The sequence below is a fragment of the Salmo trutta genome, chromosome 30 (genome assembly GCF_901001165.1).
Source record: "Salmo trutta chromosome 30, fSalTru1.1, whole genome shotgun sequence".
Classification (NCBI taxonomy): domain Eukaryota; kingdom Metazoa; phylum Chordata; class Actinopteri; order Salmoniformes; family Salmonidae; genus Salmo; species Salmo trutta.
The window spans coordinates 13,916,540-13,937,686 of NC_042986.1; the positions used below are offsets into that span (position 1 = coordinate 13,916,540).

A 21,147-nucleotide genomic window follows, 5' to 3' on the forward strand; every position below is an offset into this window, starting at 1 on the left:
TTAGTTCTTTAAACATTTTGAAAAAAAATTGCATTTGTATAACCATTGACCACATACGTGTCTTATTGAAGTTGTTGGTCCAAGTTAACTCACTATCAGAATGGAACAGAATGGAAGTTGTGACTTACCATTGAATCTGCTCTTAGGTTTTTTGGATCACATTTGTCTGTGGCTTCCACCAGCACTCTTGGCCCTTTGACAACTCTTTCCACATTTTTCAAATGACTGAGCTCCTGCAGGACATGATTAAATGTTTCAGAGGCAGATTCAATACAAGTTGCCTACCTGTAGCAGGCACCTATTCATTTCCACTTCTAACGGTCTGACTACCCACTGGGCACAGATGTCAGATCAATGTCTAGTTTTGATTTACATTTGATTGAGCTGTCAACTAAAGTGAATTTAACTTTTTTTTAAATACACAATGTCATTGGATTTCGGTAAAAAAAAGTTGGGCGGAAAAATGACGAAATGCTCTTAAATGTATTACTTTTGTCAATCCAATAAATTTCCCACGTTGATTCAACGTCATCACATTGATTTTGGGGGTTGAAATAAAGTGGAAACAACGTTATTTGAACCAGTTTTTAACCAATAGGTACCAAATATCCCACAAAAGCATCAAGAACCAGGGTAGTTTAGGCCTACTTTAATTCAGTTTTATCATCACCCTACCATTAGCAATACTGAATACTGATGATAATCCACTTACCTCAGTTAAGAGTCTTTTAGCAAGTTCATTTAGTTTTAAAGAGCCCTCTGTGACTTTATTCCAACTGATTCCAACTGTTTGGTTAACTGGAGCGCCTAATGCAACTGTAAATACCGCAAGAAGGCTAACAACGGTTATGAACGGCAGGTACATGACTCTGATTTCTTCTACGATTGATGACAGTTCTGCAGGTCCGTATTGCATGTGTTTATAAATCGCAGTGTCGGTGACATTGCAGCCGAGTCCCTGCCCATTTATATGCTTACTACAGGCCGGTGAGTCACGCGAGGACTTTCCGGGGGCATCCTTCAGGTGAGTTTTAGCCTATAGTCAATAGAGTTCAAATGTGGAGTTTCGTTTTCGTTTATGTTGACCACGCCATATTGTAAAGAATGTGCTTGCAAAGTATTTGACTATTTTCCAATGACAAATGAACAAATGTTGTCTATTTATTATTACATTTATTGTAGCGTATGTGTTCGCCTGACAGTATGAGTGCAGGCAATAAATGCACTTATACCCTATTCAATTTGTAGAGCTTGGGACTTTTATAGAAAATAAGTATGCAAGCTAAAAGTCTTAATTAGCCTAATCGCCCAAACGCACGCCTATTCATCAAATGGTTCATAGTGAATACAATTGTTTTGAAGCCTAATTGCTGTTTTATTAAAATGTTCGTCTTATTTATTTAAAAAGGTATTAAACTTGTTATTTAATAGGCCTAGCCCTAGATATTTAAGTTTAAAGTACTCTTGCCTGATGAATATTCCCCAAAATAAACCCCCTTTTTTAATAAAAGTATGTTTTATATTTGATAAAATACATTAAGCCAACGACTCTGCATAATGATTCAAACATTTGGACTCAAAATTATACAAGAAGAATGTCAATTGATGACATTTCATTGATGACATTTCATCAATGACTCCTGTTGGCTAGCTCTGTCATCATCATTTACAGATGGATTTCCTCTTTTGTAATGTTTGCAGTTTGGCATCTGTAGAACTACAGCTTCCAAGTGAAATTAGCCAACATTTGTTACATAAAGAACCACTGTGAAATGTACATTAATGGCTTCTAATGTGTGGGGCTGTGAGTAGTGTAAACTTTCCGCTTACTTCTTGAGCCCCTGACAAATTCTCTTCATGAGAAAAATATTTTGTTGACCACTAAAATGGAGGTTAGGCGTACACTGAAAAGTACACAGGCAAATACCGCAATGAATAATGTCATTGTTATGAATAAGTATGAGAACACATCTATTGTTCTTTGTTTAAATTAGAGAACACATTTTTATTTCACAAGGAAAGATAAAGGGAAGGAAATGTAGAACAGAAATGTATTCAAATTCACTGGTCTGGTGGAGCCAATGCGTGAATATGCATGATCAACACAAAAATGTCTTCAGTTGAGAACAGGCAACTCCCAAAACACAAACACTTGCCATCAGGCCTGTATTAGAATAGTCTATGTTCTGATTCCCACCCAGGTTCAAAACATACATGTCATCAGATCTAGATTAGGCCTAAGCATAGGCTAAAAAACATTCAATTGTGTAGGCCTACTGCACAGGCAAAGAGGTGAGAGTTCAAGGATTTACTTTTCACTGTAAAACATTAGACTACCAACACTTTACCTACAACCGATTGCAACATTTTTAACATTGAGGGTTTGGAATAACATCAAGACGAAGCAGCTGCATTATAAGTGGGATGCACTGTTGAGTGCAACATCCCGAGGGGTTCATGCTGATTGTACGGAGATTGTGACAGCCGGTTAAATGGCGTCCCTTGAGAAAGCAAGAACAAGATGTATGTCAGGAGAAGCACAGTATTATCATAAGGAGACGTATACGGAGGAGGAATGGAGGGAAAAGAGAGGCAGAGGAGGTCTAAGAGAGAGAGGGAGGAAGATGGTGAGCTTGAGTCAGTTGGAAATGGCGGAAAAAGGGAGATGGTTTGTTAAAGAAGAATGGTAGAAAGTGTAAGCAGAGTGAGCTGAAGACAGGAGGAGAAATGGAAATGAATGAGGGAAAAGTATCGGAGGTGGTAGGTGTGGTGAAGTTCTCGGAGCCCGAGGCTTGCGCCAAGGGTTGGGATAAAGATGAGTCTGTGACAGTAGGAGTGAAGTTTTTGGAAAAAGTGTCCCCTTGCCTTTTGGCTGATCCATTTGTGGTTTCAGGGTGGGTGAAAACAGAGTTTGGTACTGTGGAATCCGTGAAGGTAGAAGGCGCTCGGCGTTGGGGGCAAGAAATGTGAATTGTTTCCATCTCAAGAAAAGGGTGCCATTGAAAGAGTGATTACTGGGGTAGCAGTAAATGTTAAAGTTGACCAACTGAAGGGGAAGATTCCCGGTGTTTGTGATGCTCGTCATTTGGTGCGACGCAGACAGGGTGGCGAGACGCAGACAGGGTGGCGAGACGCAGACAGGGTGGCGAGACGCAGACAGGGTGGCGAGACGCAGACAGGGTGGCGAGAGTGGTGAAACAGAAGAGTCATTGTCTGTTCTTTTGAGCTTTGATGTTGAGTCTTTGCCCGACAAAGTGATGTTAGGATATATAAGTTATCCTTTACAAACTTTCGTACCGAATTGTTACAGGTGTCAAGCTCATGGGCATGTGGCAGCAGTGTGTAGGATGGAGATTCCTAGGTGTGAGAAGTGTGCAGAAGGGCATGAGACAAAGGAATGTGTACCATTGGGGAAAGTAGTGGTATGTGTTAATTGTAGGAGTGCTCATGGGGCTGGGGATCAGAAATGTTCCGTGCGAGAGAGGCAGGTGGAGGTTTCCAGGGGTAGAGTAGTGCAGAAGTTGTCATGTGCTGAGGCAGTGAAGCAAGTAGAGGAAGATGGGTCAAGGGGCAGGGATCCTGAGAGGAGTAGATCTGTACCAGTACAGAGGGATAGGCCAACAAGTGATATATGTTTCAGTAAGATTGCATTTTTAGCATTTATAGCAATGGTTATCAACTGTACTGCAGGGATGGAATGTAAGTTGCAGAAAAAGTAGGTTGTGGTGGCAGCTGCAGAGAAGTATTTGGGTGTGTGAGACTTGACATCAGAAGAGTTACAGGGTGTTTTAAATGGTGATGTCCCATCCTTTCAGGTTGTTGGCATGAGGTAAGACTAAATAGATTTAAATAGTGGAGTAGGGTGATATTTATATTTTTTTATTTTTTTTATTTTTGTTGATAGTGTAGTGTTAGATGGTAGGGTATTTGTTTATTTATTTTTCAAGCAAAGTATAAAGGAATTGTACTCCAGTCTAGTAGGTGGCGGTAATGCAACATATTGGACGAAGAATAAGAACATTGAGGGTTGGTTCTGAACTTTGTCGTTTCGTGAATGTAGCAACACTATTTGCTCCGGAAATACTTGGTTGCTCGTTGGTTTTATTGTTACTCTGAATGAAGCAATCATGGACGCAAAGAAATCTACATAACAAAATTAGCAACTGAGAAGCTATTATTTGGGGCACGGTGTACAGCTATACATTTAGTAAATGATTAATGTCTTTGTTTCCATTGATTTTGAACATGGGATTCGTATTAGGAGTTGTGTTATCCAAACTAGCTCATGCTTACTAACGTTGCTAACTAGCAAACAGTTGCATGAAATCCGCACGTTGGGCCGATACAGCTAACTAGTTTGTCCTCTTTTAATTGCCTTAAAAACAATGAGCACTGTACTATTGTAATCCAGTATAGCAATATTGTAATTCTTACCTAGTTTACGAATACAGCAGACCAACAACTATATCCCTGATGGTTACCTATTATGCTTAGCATGCTGACAGGGCTAGATTAGCTGGGGTGTAATCATTAGTCCAAACAGTTGCAAAACGTGTAACTAAAATAAGTGTTTCTATTGAACAAATTCAGGTAAGTGCCATATACCTCAGCGGTAAATCCTTCCACATTTCATTATGTTTGCTTCCGTTTAAAATACGTTTTGCAACAGAATCTGCGGAATGAATACGCCTCTGTTACGCCCAGAGGTCACTGGTGTTTATTTATCTTTATTTAACCTTTATTTAACTCTGCTAGTCAGTTAAGAACAAATTGTTATTTACAATGATGGCCTAATGAGAATGCTACCTAAATATAATTCATAATCTGTAGCTAACTGGCTACTACAGTCAGTCTATAATCCAATTTGCAAGCCTATTTGAACAACATGCACCCATTTCATTTCCAGGACAGATGTCCTCATGATGAACTTCGATGGTCTGGACCCAGGAATGGGTGAATACGCACCCGCCCTCCATGGCAATCTAGAGCCGGGTAGGGAGCCCTCCATGGACCCACGGCTCAATCCGGGTTTGTTGCAAGGTGTGGAGCTTGATCCAGATGGTCTTCCCGTGGCCATACCTGAGTCTGTGCACATGATGGAGGGGATGTTCTCTGAGCTCCACAGTGTGCATGCAGAGGTGGGCGTTCCTGTCACAGCAACTCACTTTGACCTGCAAGAGGAGCTACTCTGGATGGGGAACCACAGGGTAAGAGACAAATTATTATGTGCGAAAATAGGGTCATTCCATGTAATTTCAGCAAGCCATGACACCTACTATCTTAGATTATCTTAGATGGTACCTATGTTAGCATTTTCACGCTTCATATTCAAGTAATCTGTAAGTAACAGTAAAAAAAAATTATACTTGAGAATGATTTGGACATGATGCGTGAAATGCTGATATACGTACCATTAACTTGCATTGGATTTGTGCCACAAATGCAAAACAGTTACCATTTGAAACGGATGACAACAAAACCAAAGCATGGATTGCTGTCAGACCTTGTCTATAGACTGCTTACTTGGTAAGAAAATCAATCATTTTGTAATTTGGGTGAACGATCCCTTTAACATTGAGGGGGGTACTTAAAAAAACATCACCCAATAGCAGGAAAAGCACCATCTGGTGGTCAGAACCTGGTAATATCAGTATGTAGGATGGGACATAAACCTAAAAACTTAAATGACATATTTCTCTTAACAGGGGAGAAAAAAACAATCACCAAATTCACTGAGAGTACATTACACAGGATGAAGAAAAATACTCGGAGCCGCAGCTCCGTACTACTTGTCAGACATAGAGACCTGACACTATATACTCTGTTGGGGTGGGATTTCCATGGGATGTGGGGTGGCCTTTGACCGTTTCTTTGGATTCCTCAGGTCTAACTCATTTGGTCCAAATCGGATGTTAGTTACTATATTTACTAAATATTATATGAGTCCTATAAATTAAAATGGCCAGTTTGAATGCAAACAATTAGCTTAATTGATCATAGATCAAAATAATATTTCAACAATATAATGTTGCAGGAATACTAATCTTATGAACGACCCAATAGGGTATTACTAGTACTTCGAACATGTGTGTCCACAAATGTTTTGTTCACTTCCGTTTCAGTTGGCACTTTTTGTGTAATTTTGCAATATGAGCTATTCACCACCTTTTTTCCCAGTGATATTAACTTGTTTCCCCTCTCTTTTCCATAGGGACATGCGATGTCCTTCTTTGGTTCGACAATGGGCCGCTACTCATCTTTCCAGGCGCACTCGACTGATGACATTCGTCAGATTCAGAGCATGGAGACAGGGGTTCTGTTTCTCTCTAAGAGTAATCTCAAGTGCCAAACTCGTGGAGGCCTCGTAATGTTCGACTACCCGTGAGTGGCATGCAAATGCTTTTGCACATTGTAGTTTTCTTACTGATTTTAGTTCTTACTGATACCCCATTAATGTTATTATGCGAGCCATGCAGCCATGTTTGCTTAGGTTCAAAGGTGGGTGCTGAAATGACGCTTGCAAAAATATATCTTTAGAATCAACATTCAGCTGAAGCGAAGTTACAGCTTCAGTTTGGATGTGCATCTTGAATACTGTACAGTATAGTGTAATTGTCTTAATGAATGAATGTGTACATTGCAGAATGGAGGAGGGAGCTGACATGCATAGTCTGCTTATGACAGAAAACAATGCAATGCTCATGGGTGGACTACAGAATTATGTGCTTGAATTTGACCTTAATACTGTGCAGCAGACCCAAAAGGTATTGCATAACATCAGCATGTGAATATATAACTATAGTTGCAATAAATAATTTTGCCTGTATTTTTTTGGCCTATAGGCTCTTGAAAAGAATTGATTGAATAGATGAATAATTGTAAATATTGTGATCTTTCCTTCCAATGCCTAGTTCACAGTCGAGGCTCCAGGGGTAGCTATCATGCGGCAGTCCAATCGTTTCTTATTCTGTGGGAACACATCTGGGAAGGTAAGGACAGCAAGAGAGGCCCAAGGCCACCCATGTTTCTCAGTGTTTGGAAGATGCTACTAGGGCTTTTTACATACTTAACCATTCATATAGCTCATCATCTTGCCTTCCACAAAACCAGGTGTCCCTTTGTGACCTGCGCACTTTCAAGCTAGAACATGAGTTTGATGCCTTCTCCGGTAGCCTGTCAGACTTCGATGTCCATGGCAACCTCCTGGCTGCATGTGGGTTCTCCAGTCGAGGGCTGAACAGACTGGCATGTGACCGCTTCCTCATGGTGTTTGACCTGCGCATGATGCGCACTGTGACGCCACTCCAGGTGCACGTGGACCCCCACTTCTTGCGCTTCATCCCCACATACACGTCACGCCTGGCCATCATCTCACAGACAGGTATTGATCAAATGGGGAATGTGTTTGTTATGCAGCCTGCTAGCTGTGTTTATCAGACTGCAGAAAATAATTGACCGTCTTTTCCCTCCATCCCCAGGAGAGTGTCAGTTCTGTGAGCCCACTGGACTAGCTAACCTGGCTGACGTTTTCCATGTCAACACCGTGGGCCAGTTGCTCATGAGCTTCGACGTGTCCTCCAGCAAGCAGGCTTTGGCCTTTGGGGACTCTGGGGGAGGTGTGCACCTTTGGTCAGACGCCCCAGAGGTCTCCTACAACAGCTACTCGCGGGAGACAGAGTTTGCTCTGCCCTGTCTAGTGGACTCCTTGCCTCAGCTGGACTGGAGCCATGACCTGTTGCCCTTGTCCCTCATCCCCATGCCTTTGAACAGCTCAGAACCACTACTTTCAGACTGGGTCACCACACAGGCCACTCCCAGCCCTAGGTAGGTAACACATTGTTTTAATACAAGTGTTGTGTCCTTTTGGGACTTTGATCTGCTGAAGTAGGCTATGGGGTGAATTCACTGCACCTTAAGCTGGGGTAATGCCAGTCTCTTCCCACAAGTTCCTCTAGATGTATTCTCTTGTGCCAGAAGGATCAATTGTCTTCTCCCCTCCCCCCCAAAAGTGTATTTTCTTGCTACCACTGATTGCTGATAACTTCTTTGAGGTAACATTTTCTTGCGACTGTGGTATGTGGTTGTCCCACCTAGCTGTCTTTAGATGAATGCACGAACTGTAAGTCACTCTGGATAAGAGTGTCTGCTTAAAGGGCTAAAATGTAAATGACTAAGTTAAAGTATAAAAATATTTCTCACCTTTTTATCCTCCAGACGAGCACCCCCAGTGGACCCAGAGATCCTGCGCACTATGAACTCTGTAGGGTTCATTGGTTACGCCCCCAATCCTCGCACACGTCCCCGGAACCAGGTACATCAATCATCCACAAATTCAGTATATTTTTATTACATCAGAAGCAATGCGTTTTCATCCATTTTTTTTTTGTCCAGGCAGTGTTATCCAGGAAGAGTTGCATACTGAACTATGCTTGGCTTGTATAGAAATCCTCTCTTGGTGACCCAATGACCTGTGTTTCAGGTTCCTTACAAGATCAAGGAGGTGGAGCTGGACTATGACAACTACAACCAGGGTGTTCCTGAGTCTCTTATTGGTCGAGATGAAGAACCACACCTGTACATGGTGCCCAAGAAATACAGGAAGGTGTGTCTCTTTACTAATTACATTGTTATCTACCTGTAATGGTGAAATGTGTGGTTTAATAGTATGAATATGTGTTATGAGCACAGTTCAATGTGAGTGATGAGGTTAGCTTGTTGTGTTGACGATAAGACCGTACATCTTGGATTGTTTTGTGCCCATCAGGTCACCATCAAATACTCCAAACTTGGCCTCGAGGACTTTGACTTCAAACATTACAACAGGACCCTGTTTGCTGGTCTTGAACCTCACATTCCCAATGCTTACTGCAACTGCATGATTCAGGTGAGAATTGGAAATGAGTGGCGTTAAGTTATATACTGTAAATACACCAAGGTTGATTTATATTTGTTTAAGTTATCAAGCTCATGATTATTTGTACATTATTTGTTCCCATTTACAAATAAAAATGTTGTAAGATTATTTCAGTGTGTGTTTTCCCTGTGTGTCTGATTGGTTAGGTGTTGTATTTCCTGGAGCCAATCCGCTGCCTGGTCCAGAACCACCTGTGTCAGAAGGAGTTCTGTCTGGCGTGCGAGCTGGGCTTCCTCTTCCACATGCTGGACCTGTCACGAGGAGACCCCTGTCAGGTAGTCACCGGTCATAGAAATAGAATGAATAGAAAGGCCTTCTCCATTCAAGTCAATGATGGCATAATGGGTGGACTGGCAGCCATTTTGAGTGTACAGGAAGTTAAAGCAGGAAGTATTCCCTTCAATCTGTGCTGTGATTTGTTAAGTCAACTCAACTGACATAGATGCGGTAAATAAATCAATGGAACGCAGACTGCGGGGGATAGAAGGATGCCGGATTTGGGCACATTCAACAAATCTAATTTAACGAAGTGGTTATTCGTCAAATCCGTCTGATGTGCATACATTTAGCTATTTTTGCTGCATTTAGAAGTTGTCCCTTTTTAGGTTTAGAAGAAGTGACGGCTAAATGCTAACTCCCATTCGTGTAAACTGGTAGCATAGCTAGCATACAGAAATCAATGGTGGTAGTGAAAGTTGTTTTTAACTAATGCAGTTGACTGGTAATGATGACATGAACCTGTATTGGGGTTCACATCCATACAGCATTATACTCAGATTTTTACCTCAACAGTGTGAAGTACACATATACACTTATCAAAAATATAAACGCAACATACAACAATTTCAAAGATTTTACTGGGTTGCAGATAAGGATCTGGGTAGGAAAAACTTATCCAAAACTGTACCTTAAACGAACCTTCTAGATACATTGTTGACCTAGCACTCTGACTTATACACCAAATCTAGCAATCACACTTCTGCCAGACTGACCTGGTTGAAGGTGACAAACTCAGCGTCCAGTCCCACGAGGTCTCCGGCCTGGGGCATCTCACTGACCATGAGGGGGATGAACGTGGCGTGGCTCTTCCTCTGCTTCCTCGCCAGTGATGCCTCTGTCAGCAGCACACTGGCCTCGATGGGGTTTTTAACTGGGAAAGACAGACAGAAATCAAGTGTTGGGGTGGGGGTGTTATCAAACAGGTAATAAGTGCAGTCATACACAGTACCACAAACAACACCCATCTTCACAGAGGAGGTCAAGGTTATGTTGCGTACTGGTTTGGACTGACACCAAGACAAATGTCCTGTACATTTGTATACTGAACAAAATTATAAACGCAACTTGCAACAATTTCAAAGATTTTTACTGAGTTACAGTTCATATAAGGAAATCACATACCTTAAAAAAAAGTAGGGGCGTGGATCAGAAAACCAGTCAGTATCTGGTGTGACTACCATTTGCCTGATGCAGCATGTCACATCTCCTTCGCATAGTGTTGATCAGGCTGTTGAGTGTGGTCTGTGGAATGTTGTCCCGCTCCTCTTCAATGGCTGTGCGATGTTGCTGTACAGTACCAGTCAAAAGTTTGGACACCTACTCATTCAAGGGTTTTTCTTTATTTTTACTATTTTCTACATTGTAGAATAATAGTGAAGACATCAAAACTATGAAATAACACACATGGAATCATGTAGTAACCAAAAAAAAAAATGTTTTTCTTTCCTTCATAATGCGTTGAGCCAATCAGTTGTGCTATGACGAGGTGGTATACAGAAGATAGCCCTATTTGGTAAAAGACCAAGTCCGTATTATGGCAAGAACAGCTCAAATAAGCAAAGAGAAACGACAGTCCATCATTACTTTAAGACATCAGTCAATCCAGAAAATGTCAAGAACTTTGAAAGTTTCTTCAAGTGCAGTCGCAAAAACCATTAAGCGCTATGATGAAACTGGCTTTCATGAGGACCGCCACAAGAATGGAAGACCCAGAGTTACCTCTGCTGCAGAGGATAAGTTCATTAGAGTTACCAGCCCCGGAAATTGCATAAATCCAAATAAATGCTTTACAGAGTTCAAGTAACAGACACATCTCAACATCAACTGTTTAGAGGAGACTGCGAGAATCAGGCCTTCATGGTCGAATTGCTGCAAAAGAAACACTACTAAAGGACACCAATAAGAATAAGAGACTTGCTTGGGCCAAGAAACACTAGCAATGGACATTAGACCGGTGGAAATCTGTCTTTTGGTCTGATGAGTTAAAATATTCAATTTTTGGTTCCAACCGCCGTGTCTTTGTGAGACGCAGAGTAGGTGAATGGATGATCTCCGCATGTGTGTTCTGACCGTGAAGCATGGAGGAGGAGGCGTGGGGGTGCTTTTCTGGTGTCACTGTCAGTGATTTATTTATAATTCAAGGCACATTTAACCAGCATGGCTACCACAGCATTCTGCAGCGATATGCCATCCCTTCTGGTTTGCGCTTAGTGGGACTATTGTTTGTTTTTCTACAGGACAATGACCCGTCACACTTCCAGGCTGTGTAAGGGCTATTTGACCAAGAAGGAGAGTGATGGAGTGCTGCATCATATGACCTGGCCTCCACAATCACCCGACCTCAACCCAATTGAGATGGTTTGGGATGAGTTGGACCGCAGAGTGAAGGAAAAGCAGCCAACAAGTGCTCAGCATATGTGGGAATTCCTTCAAGACTTGGAATAGCATTCCAGGTGAAGCTGGTTGAGAGAATGCCAAGAGTGTGCAAAGCTGTCATCAAGGCAAAGGGTGGCTACACAAAAATCAGACATACCTTATTTTCATAAATATTCAGACCCTTTGCTATGAGACTCGAAAATTGAGCTCAGGTTTATCCTGTTTCCATTGATCATCCTTGAGATGTTTCTACAACTTGATTGGAGTCCCATCTGTGGTAAATTCAATTGATTGGACATGATTTGGAAAGGCACACATCTGTCTATATAACGTCCCATAGCTGACAGGGCGTGTCAGAGAAAAAAACAAACTCATGAGGTCTAAGGAATTGTCCGTAGAGCTCCGAGATCTGGGGAAGGGTACCAAAAAATGTTTGCAGCATTGAAGCTACCCAAGAACACAGTGGCCTCCATCATTCTTAATGGAACCACCAAGACTCTTCCTAGAGCTGGCTGCCTGGCCAAACTGAGCAATCGGGGGAGAAGGGCCTTGGTTAGGGAGGTGACCAAGAACCTGATGGTCACTCTGACAGAGCTCTAGAGTTCCTCTGTGGAGATGGTTGTCCTACTGGAAGGTTCTCCCATCTCTGCAGCACTCCACCAATCAGGCATTTATGGTAGAGTGGCCAGACAGAAATCACTCCTCAGTAAAAGGCACATAAAAGCCCACTTGGAGTTTGCTAAAAGGCACATAAAGACTCTCAGACCATGAGAAACAAGATTCTCTGGTCTGATGAAACCACGATTGAATTCTTTGGCCTAAATGCCAAGCGTCACGTCTGGAGGAAACCTGGCACCATCCCTACGGTGAAGCATGGTGGTGGCAGCATCATGCTGTGGGGATGTTTTTCAGCGGCAGGGACTAGGAGATTCATCAGGATCGAGGGAAAGATGAACGGAGCAAAGTACAGAGAGATCCTTGATGAAAACCTGCTCCAGAGCGCTGAGGACCTCAGACTGGGGTGAAGGTTCACCTTTCAACAACAACTCTAAGCACACAGCCAAGACAACGCAGGAGTGGCTTCGGGACAAGTCTCTGAATGTCTTTTGAATGGCCCAGCCAGAGCCCGGACTTGAACCTAATTGAACATCTCTGGAGAGACCTGAAAATAGCTGTGCAGCGACGCTCCCCATCCAACCTGACAGAGCTTGAGAGGATCTGCAGAGAAGAATGGGAGAAATTCCCCTAATACAGGTGTGCCAAGCTTGTAGCATCATACCCAAGAAGACTCGAGGCTGTAATCACAGTCAAAGGTGCTTCAACAAAGTACTGAATAAAGGGTCTAAATACTTATGTAAATGTAATATTTCAATTTTTTAATACCTATTTTTTTCTTTGTTGTTATGGGGTATTGTGTGTGTATATTTATGACGAAAAAATACAATTTAATCAATTTTAGAATAAGGCAGTAACGTAACAAAATGTGGAAAAAGTCAAGGGGTCTGAAAACTTTCCGAATGCACTGTATAGACACACCATATGTGTTTTAATAAATCAAATCTATGTAGGTTACTGAGCTTGTCAGATGCTTTAAGCAAACAGTAATTAAATAATTAAGACAAATGACTCGAGGGAGCCAGAGATGGCCTAACCAGAAGAAAAAAACCTGTTCTCGAACAACCTCCTGCTGCTGGCCTTTACAGATTCTGCTATTCAGCAACCTTTTCAATTTGGAATGTCAGTTATGATTTTCATATGCACATTTTCGTGGAACAGTTTCATTTATTTTTATAATAAAATCATCACATCTCAAAATCATTATCATAGAATTTTTATTAATTAAATCTAGATGAAAATGATACAAATCTAAAAGTAACTTCTATTGCCATTGCCAACTATGTAAAAATAGCATACATAAAGACAACAACTAATAACATTGCAAGCTACAGGTAGAAAAGGTCCTGATTTTAAAAAGTATTACATTGGCTACACATGGCCTGTCTAAAGGAACTTGAAAAATTTGATCAACTATCAACTGGATCCAACCCAAAGCTTGCCCTAACTAAAATATTCTGGACCCTCGAGTTTCCAGTACCAGTGAGTTCCAGACAGACACAGCGGTGGGCTATTTGCGCAAGGGATAAAAAGTAATCAGGTAGGCCTGTTTTTATGTTGTTTCCACTGGATCAGAACATGACATTTTTTCCCTTTCAAGTAGAGTGTTTATCGAAAGGGAGAGAGCTGGAAAGATTTTTCAAATGGGCTACATTGGGGAACTATTGTCATTCTCAATGGATTTAAAAACAGACTTTGTTTACTTGCTGTTTGTAGAGAAACCAAAAATGTATTTGAGAAGCTCCACAGCTCATTAGTGGTGGTAAGTTAAGACGATCAGAAATACCATCAGATCCCCAAATGGCCACATTTCTAAGCCTACATTTGCATGCTGGCCAGGTAGCCTAGGCCTACTTCTATGCATAATCAGGTGCACGTCCTTACTCAACATTGACAAGAGTGCTCAAAACAAAACAACTCGAAAATGGAAGGACAACCCCCCCCCCCCCCCCCCCCCCCACACACACACACACACACACACTTTTGCCCTCAGAACAGCCTCCATTCGTCGGGGCATGGACTCTACAAGGTGTCGGAAGTGTTCAACAGGGATGCTGGCCCATGTTGACTCCAATGCTTCCCACAGTTGTGTCAAGTTGGCTTAAAAATCCTTCTTTAACCTGTCTCCTCCCTTTCATCTACATTGATTGAAGTGGATTTAACAAGTGACATCAATAAGGGATCATAGCTTTCACCTGGATTCACCTGACCAGTCTATCATGGAAAGAGCACGTGTCCTTAATGTTTTGTATATTCAGTGTAATTTACCTGTGTAAGTGCCTAAGTGTAAAATAAAGTAACGGTTGATGTTTTCATCTTAAATCAGCCATCTAAAAAAAAAAAAATGGAAATGTCTGAAACTGTACTTTTTACTTGTGGATATTAAACATAAAAAATCTAAACTCAAGATGGGCGGCAGCTAGCCTAGCGGTTAAGAGTGTTGGGACTGTATCTGAAAGGTCGCTGGTTTGAATCCCCGAGCCGACTAGGTGAAAAATCAGTCGATATGCCCTTGAGCAAGGCACTAACCCTAATTGCTCCTGTAAGTCGCTGTGGATAAGAGCATCTGCTAATATGTCAATGTAATGTGTAAATCTCTTTGTCTACATGCCATTTTAAAAACAATGCAGCTATTGGAGCTATTTTGGATTAAAACGAGTAACCATGAATAAGACATCTGATTAACACTTTGTTTATAACGGTTGGCTTTATTATAGCTAATAAATAACCAAATCATTGACGGATCAATAGATAAGAGACATGGATTTCTTTTATCTGCCCCTGCAAGCCGGTCGGCATGCGTGTCATCACACTCCCTCATCTGATTGGTCGAGTCGGTGGGCCTTCTGACTTTGGCTGTGGTAACAAGTGACGACCTGTAGGGTCAGAGGTTCCAAGCCATTCTATTCATTCTAGCTCTATGCCACCAACAGCCATGACACATGTCACACTCTGTCATATGGTCCATCTGTCAATACAAAATAATAGACCCCTGTAGTAATGTTCTTATGTAGATGTAGTAGAGTTGTAATAAAGAGTTTGATGTAGTTGTAATAGAGCACTGTAATGTGTTTTATGTATGCACTGAACTGACGGACCATAATTGAACCATCCTGCTGCCTACTCCCATTGCCATTCACTCATTGCAACCACTGTACCCTCTAACCCCTCTCAAAGGCCAGTAATTTCCTCCGAGCTTTCCGAACAATCCCAGAGGCATCTGCCCTGGGCCTTATCCTGGCTGACTCTGATGAGCAGACGGGGAAGGCCAGGCTGGGCCGTCTCATCCAGAGCTGGAACCGCTTCATTCTAACCCAGCTCCACCAGGAGACCCAGGAGCAGGAGGGGCCACAGGCCTACCGAGGAGCCAGCAGCAGGTGACACCTTTTTCCTTTTGTTTTACATTTTTAACAGCCCCCCCCCCCCCCTTCCCCAAAAAAAGATACTAGTTAAAATGATGTGCATTTCTTAAACTCTCAATGTTAGGAAGTAAATCAGCTTTTAACATTTCTTTAGTGTATACTAGAGCATCTTCTATTTGTGTTTGGTGATGACTTTGGCTTGATAATTATTTTATGCTTTGTTGGTGACAGTGCTCTGGGCTCCTCAGGCGAGTCTGTAATCGGAAGGCAGTTTGGATGTGAGGTTGAGAACAGCAGCCTGTGTCGCTGTGGAAAGGAGACCGTACGCTCCTCTCTCACCTTGCTCTTCACCATGCACTACCCTGAGCAGAACTCACTTGGTTAGGTTTCCCCTAATTATCTTTACTCTGCAAGTATTTGACTAGTATCACTGTTATTTGGGTAGTACAATGGATTTCTTGATCATATATTGGTGTTTTACTGTAAATCCAATTCTGTTAGATAAGACGATAAAGGAGTACGACTTTGCTGAGATCCTGAAGAAGAGTATATGTCTGGAGCAGAGCACACAGGCGTGGTGTGAGAACTGTGAAAAGTACCAGCCCACAGTAAGTCACACTTTTTATAAACCTTTTTTAGTTTTAAAATAGCTTTGTTTATGGTTTGAGTCGATTCTTTAATGTGTTTTTCCTGTATCCATCTACCTCTAGGTGCAGACACGGAACATCCGCTGCCTTCCTGATGTTCTGGTTATTAACTGTGAGGTGAACAGTGTCAAAGAGGCTGAGTTCTGGAAGGCTCAGGCAGAGGTGAGCTCTTAAATCCAAACCATGATCGACCACTTGAGTATTTCCTCCTACAGTGGCAAATGCTGAATACAGACTGCTATTGATATTTACAATGACATGATGGCCGTATATTTACAGGAGCACATTAGAGATTTAGTCATATCCCGATGATGTTGTTTGTGTTTCCAGTGTCAGTAATATTTTGCCACAAAATTATTACAGTGAATCAAGCTGTTCCTCTCTCTCCACAGTACGCTTTCATCAAGGCCAAGAAGAAAGAGGAAATGGAACCCCATAAGCCCAAAGAACCTCCACCGCAACAACCAACTGAGTGGTGCTTAGAGTACGAATGATGAACCTTTCCACATATTTGGCTAGTGAGAGTTCATACTCTCATGGAAATATTGATGGGAAAGCTTGTCAAAACAATGATCATCTGACATTTTGTTTTTGAAATGTTACCCTGCATCGGGGCCAATTCAGGGAGTAAACTGAAATTCAAAATTTCCTCAATGCACTTTTGATAACCTCCATGTTGTTTAGGGAGGGGCTGGTCAATACGGAGGGCCTGACTTTTGACACCAGAGTGGAGGACCTGCGTCACGTCTGGATCCCTCTCACTCTGAAGATGTCCATCAGCAAAAGCCAGGGCCTGGAGATAAGCAGTTGGCCAGAGGAAGAGGAGGTGAGAGAAGGGTTGCAAAATTCTGAGAAATTTTTATAAATTCCCTGTTTTTCAAGAAATCCAGGGAACTGATTGAAAGTTCATGGAATTGTGCAACCCTAGGTGAGACCAACAACTACTTTTACTTCACATTCATAGGTTCACTCACCAAATAATTTTTCTATATGTTTTTTCCATTTGGCTCCTTATAGCTTGTTTTTGTTTTTCCGTACTGGTTTCAGTTTAATAGAATGATCTGTATTAGTGCTGTATGTATGAAAATGCTTTTTCTTGAACCAATCGTTTAGCTGAACTCCACTGAGGAGGCTGAAGGAGCCTCTCTCTATGACTTGGTGGTTACTGTGCCTCATGTACTGGACGCTCGCACCGGGGGAAACCTGGTAGCACACATCAAAGTGGGAGAAACCTATCACATCAGAAAAGAGGTGAGTGGATAGATAGATCTGTTAGAGCCAAAGTAAGAACATCAACAAACATCAGGACAATTGAAAGCTACACTGACTGTACAAAATATTGAGAACACCTGCTCTTTCCATGACAGACTGACCAGGTGAATCCAGGTGAAAGTTATGATCCCTTATTGATGTTACTTGTTAAATCCATTTCAATCAGTGTAGATGATGGGGAGGGTATTAGGAAGGTGTTCTTAATGTTTTGTACACTCAGTGTATATATGCTAATAATAATATTGTGAAAACCATATTTGACTAATTTATTTTTGTTCATTTTGTGGTTTAAGGGGGTAACACACCAGCAGTGGTATCTATTCAATGACTTCCTGATTGAGCCAATTGACAAGGTCATCTTTGATTACTCACTGAATCAACATATCAAATATCTTGTTAATTCCTCAAATATAAAAAGAGTCTAAAAAATGTGTTTGTATTTTTGTTTTTGTTTGTGCGTTTCAGGCAGAAGCAGCACAGTTTGATGTGAACTGGAAGGTGCCTGCCATCTTATATTACGCCAAGAGAAACTACCACTCCAAATACGACCTACGCAGTAAGCAATCCACTCATTGGCAGTATGTCCAACCGGCCTCACAACCGCAGACTACATGTATGGCGGTATGGCGTCGTGTGGGCGAGCAGTTGGCCGATGTCAACATTTTGAACAGAGTGCCCCATGGTGGCGGTGGGGTTATGGTATGGGCAGGCATAATCACAATTGCCTTTTATCGATGGCAATTTGAATGAACAGAAATACCGTGACGAGATCCTGAGCGAGACCCATTGTGAGGCCCACTTTTTTTAAGGTATCTGTGACCAACAGATGCATATCTGCATTCCCAGTCATGTGAAATCCATAGATTAGGGCCTAATGAATGTGTTTCAATTGGCTGATTTCCTCATATGAACTGTAACTCAGTAAAATCTTTGAAATTGTTGCAAGTTGTGTTTATAATTTTGTTCAGTATACATTATACGTACAGGACATTTGTCTTGGTGTCAGTCCAAACCAGTACGCAACATAACCTTGACCTCCTCTGTGAAGATGGGTGTTGTTTGTGGTACTGTGTATGACTGCACTTATTACCTGTTTGATAACACCCCCACCCCAACACTTGATTTCTGTCTGTCTTTCCCAGTTAAAAACCCCATCGAGGCCAGTGTGCTGCTGACAGAGGCATCACTGGCGAGGAAGCAGAGGAAGAGCCACGCCACGTTCATCCCCCTCATGGTCAGTGAGATGCCCCAGGCCGGAGACCTCGTGGGACTGGACGCTGAGTTTGTCACCCTCAACCAGGTCAGTCTGGCAGAAGTGTGATTGCTAGATTTGGTGTATAAGTCAGAGTGCTAGGTCAACAATGTATCTAGAAGGTTCCTTTTCAGGTACAGTTTTGGAATAGTTTTTCCTACCCGGTTCCTAACCGTAATCATTAAATAGGTGTGTAGGAGGGGGAGCTTCACCCTAGCAGCATAATCCACGGTTTAAATTCCCCCCTATTGATCGAATCAATGTCTTTGGGTATGTAGGAGGAGGCAGAGCTACGCAGCGACGGCACCAAGTCCACCATTAAGCCCAGTCAGATGTCTGTGGCACGGATCACCTGCGTGCGCGGTCAGGGTCCCAACGATGGAGTACCATTCATCGATGACTACATCTCCACTCAGGAGCAGGTAATGCAGCCCCTCTCGACCTGGCGATAATATCAGTACTTTAACAGGATGGATGGATGTTCAGATAATTATTGCTTTGCAGTAAAATCGGATGTTGAATAACCACAAACAATACAGCTTCTTAACAAAAATACCTCCATTCAACTCATCTTAGTTCTTGAAGTTGAATCTACTTCACTCTTTTGCTGGTGCAGGTGGTGGACTATCTGACCCAGTACTCAGGCATCAAACCAGGGGACCTAGATGCTAAGATTTCCTCCAAGCACTTGACCACTCTGAAGTCAACTTACCTGAAGCTGCGCTTCCTCATTGACACCGGAGTGCGCTTTGTTGGCCATGGTTTACAAAAGGACTTCCGGGTTATAAATTTGCTGGTAAATTTGTGTACTTTAATTTATCTGATTGTGAAATTGAACCAAATTTACCTGTTTCTATACCCCTGGCCGCAGTTTTAGTAAAGATTATGGGCCGGTTTCCCAGACAGAGATTAAGCCTTGGACTAAAAAGAATGCTCAATGGAAAATGTCCTTTTTAAAATGGCTTTTTAGTCCAGAACCAATCTTAATCTGTGTCTAGTAATCCAGCCCTATTGGTTAGCTAGAAACAGTAGACAGGGTCATTTCAGTGGAGGGAATTTGGGAGCTCATCTGTGTTTTTATGTTTCCTTGCTTAGGTGCTGAAGGATCAGGTTGTTGACACAGTCTACCTGTTCCATATGCCTCGTAAGAGGATGATCTCTCTGCGCTTTCTCGCCTGGTACTTCCTGGGTAAGAGTTTAAACTCCTCAACCACTGTTTTGTTCATATAGAAATCACTTCTTAGTCTGCCATTTTCCAAATGTCTCTATGTAACACAAAATTGTGTGTGATGGCAAAACTGCTACTTGCTTCTCCAGACCTGAACATCCAGGGTGAGACCCATGACAGTATCGAGGATGCACGCACCGCACTTTCTCTGTACAATAAGTACCTGGAACTGAGTCGTGGAGGAGGAAACAACGAAGTCCGCAAAGTTCTGAAGGGACTCTACGAGAAAGGCCGCAAGATGGACTGGAAAGTCCCGGACTGTGACACAGGAGATGGTTAAGGTAGCTGAAAAAGTGTGAAACTGGCATTGCATTAGAGAGTGTAATGTTGGTGGGGTTTAGGAATTATTGAGGCTGACTAAACTTTACTTACTATTATTAGCAGTTTACAGTGTCAATCAATCCACACTGATTGAATGTGGTCCCCTCCTACATGTACAGCTTGTCTTCCTCAATGATGGGACTGTGAAGAGTGCCGGAAGACAAACTGATTCACTCTCTATTTCAATCAGCCTTTTCTTTTGTATTGTTACAACTAGGGCTAGCACAATTACCGTACAACCATTTAACCAACAGTGATGGATGAAGACTGTCATGAAAATCAAATAACCGTTGTAACTGTATTTTTAAAATGTTTTGCTATTTGAAAGGTTATAATGTTGATCGCGGTAATTTGGCTGACCAATAACCGTCATCAAAAGTTCCATGACGTCGCAGCCCTAGTTAGAATAAGTTCAATAAGGACCCCATACATGAAACTGGACAAGCCATTGACAAGAGCAGAATCCTGACAGAGGTTGTGCCAGTGTCCCAACGTTCCACATAGTCTTGCTTGCCTGTACAGTATTTGAATAAGGACTGAACAGCTTTGATCTTCTCCAAAGCATAAACCAAAACTATTTCTGATTTAATTTTTCCTTTTCTATTTTTCATTAGATTTGTAAAGAATGTTTGTCATTATGCTGTACATTATGCTGCTTACATGGGCAAAGAATAGTATTTTGAAAGTGTGCTGAAGTTTTTGTAGTGATGTTTCTATTGGCCTGTAATTAAAACAGAATATAAACTCAACAAAAAAAGAACCGTCCCTTTTTCAGGACCCTGTCTTTCAAAGATAATTTGTAAAAATACAAATAACTTCACAGATCTTCATTGTAAAGGGTGTAAACACTGTTTCCCATGCTTGTTCAATGAACCATAAAC

General features: G+C 41.9%; 1 protein-coding gene across 3 annotated transcripts; it reads left to right on the forward strand.

The window, feature by feature from the left end:
• Positions 1-970: 970 nt before the first annotated feature.
• On the forward strand, positions 971-21,023 carry pan2 (poly(A) specific ribonuclease subunit PAN2). 3 transcript variants are annotated; one of them, XM_029722864.1, is made up of 25 exons: positions 971-1,024; positions 4,907-5,207; positions 6,212-6,381; positions 6,644-6,764; positions 6,912-6,989; positions 7,111-7,381; positions 7,479-7,824; positions 8,215-8,311; positions 8,480-8,602; positions 8,765-8,884; positions 9,061-9,189; positions 15,362-15,561; positions 15,778-15,926; positions 16,048-16,154; positions 16,257-16,355; positions 16,586-16,677; positions 16,878-17,019; positions 17,307-17,444; positions 17,759-17,818; positions 17,931-18,021; positions 18,608-18,765; positions 18,996-19,139; positions 19,334-19,513; positions 19,813-19,906; positions 20,035-21,023. In XM_029722864.1, the coding sequence occupies exons 2-25, from the start codon at positions 4,920-4,922 to the stop codon at positions 20,223-20,225; spliced, it is 3,588 nt and encodes a 1,195-aa protein (XP_029578724.1). In that variant the 5' UTR covers positions 971-1,024; positions 4,907-4,919; the 3' UTR covers positions 20,226-21,023. The 3 variants fall into 3 exon arrangements, with proteins under 3 accessions (XP_029578724.1, XP_029578723.1, XP_029578725.1); XM_029722863.1 differs by lacking the exon at positions 971-1,024 and adding an exon at positions 4,070-4,590; XM_029722865.1 differs by lacking the exon at positions 971-1,024 and adding an exon at positions 4,070-4,590 and having other exon boundaries at positions 4,912-5,207.
• The last annotated feature ends 124 nt before the right edge of the window (positions 21,024-21,147 follow it).

Bases quoted from the DNA above. Each gene is read 5' to 3' on its own strand.
- pan2 (XM_029722864.1), top strand. From the start codon at position 4,920: ATGATGAACTTCGATGGTCTGGACCCAGGAATGGGTGAATACGCACCC. The intron at 6,990-7,110 runs GTAAGGACAGCA...CCACAAAACCAG, and splicing joins GTGGGAACACATCTGGGAAG to GTGTCCCTTTGTGACCTGCG. The intron at 19,140-19,333 runs GTAATGCAGCCC...TTGCTGGTGCAG, and splicing joins ACATCTCCACTCAGGAGCAG to GTGGTGGACTATCTGACCCA.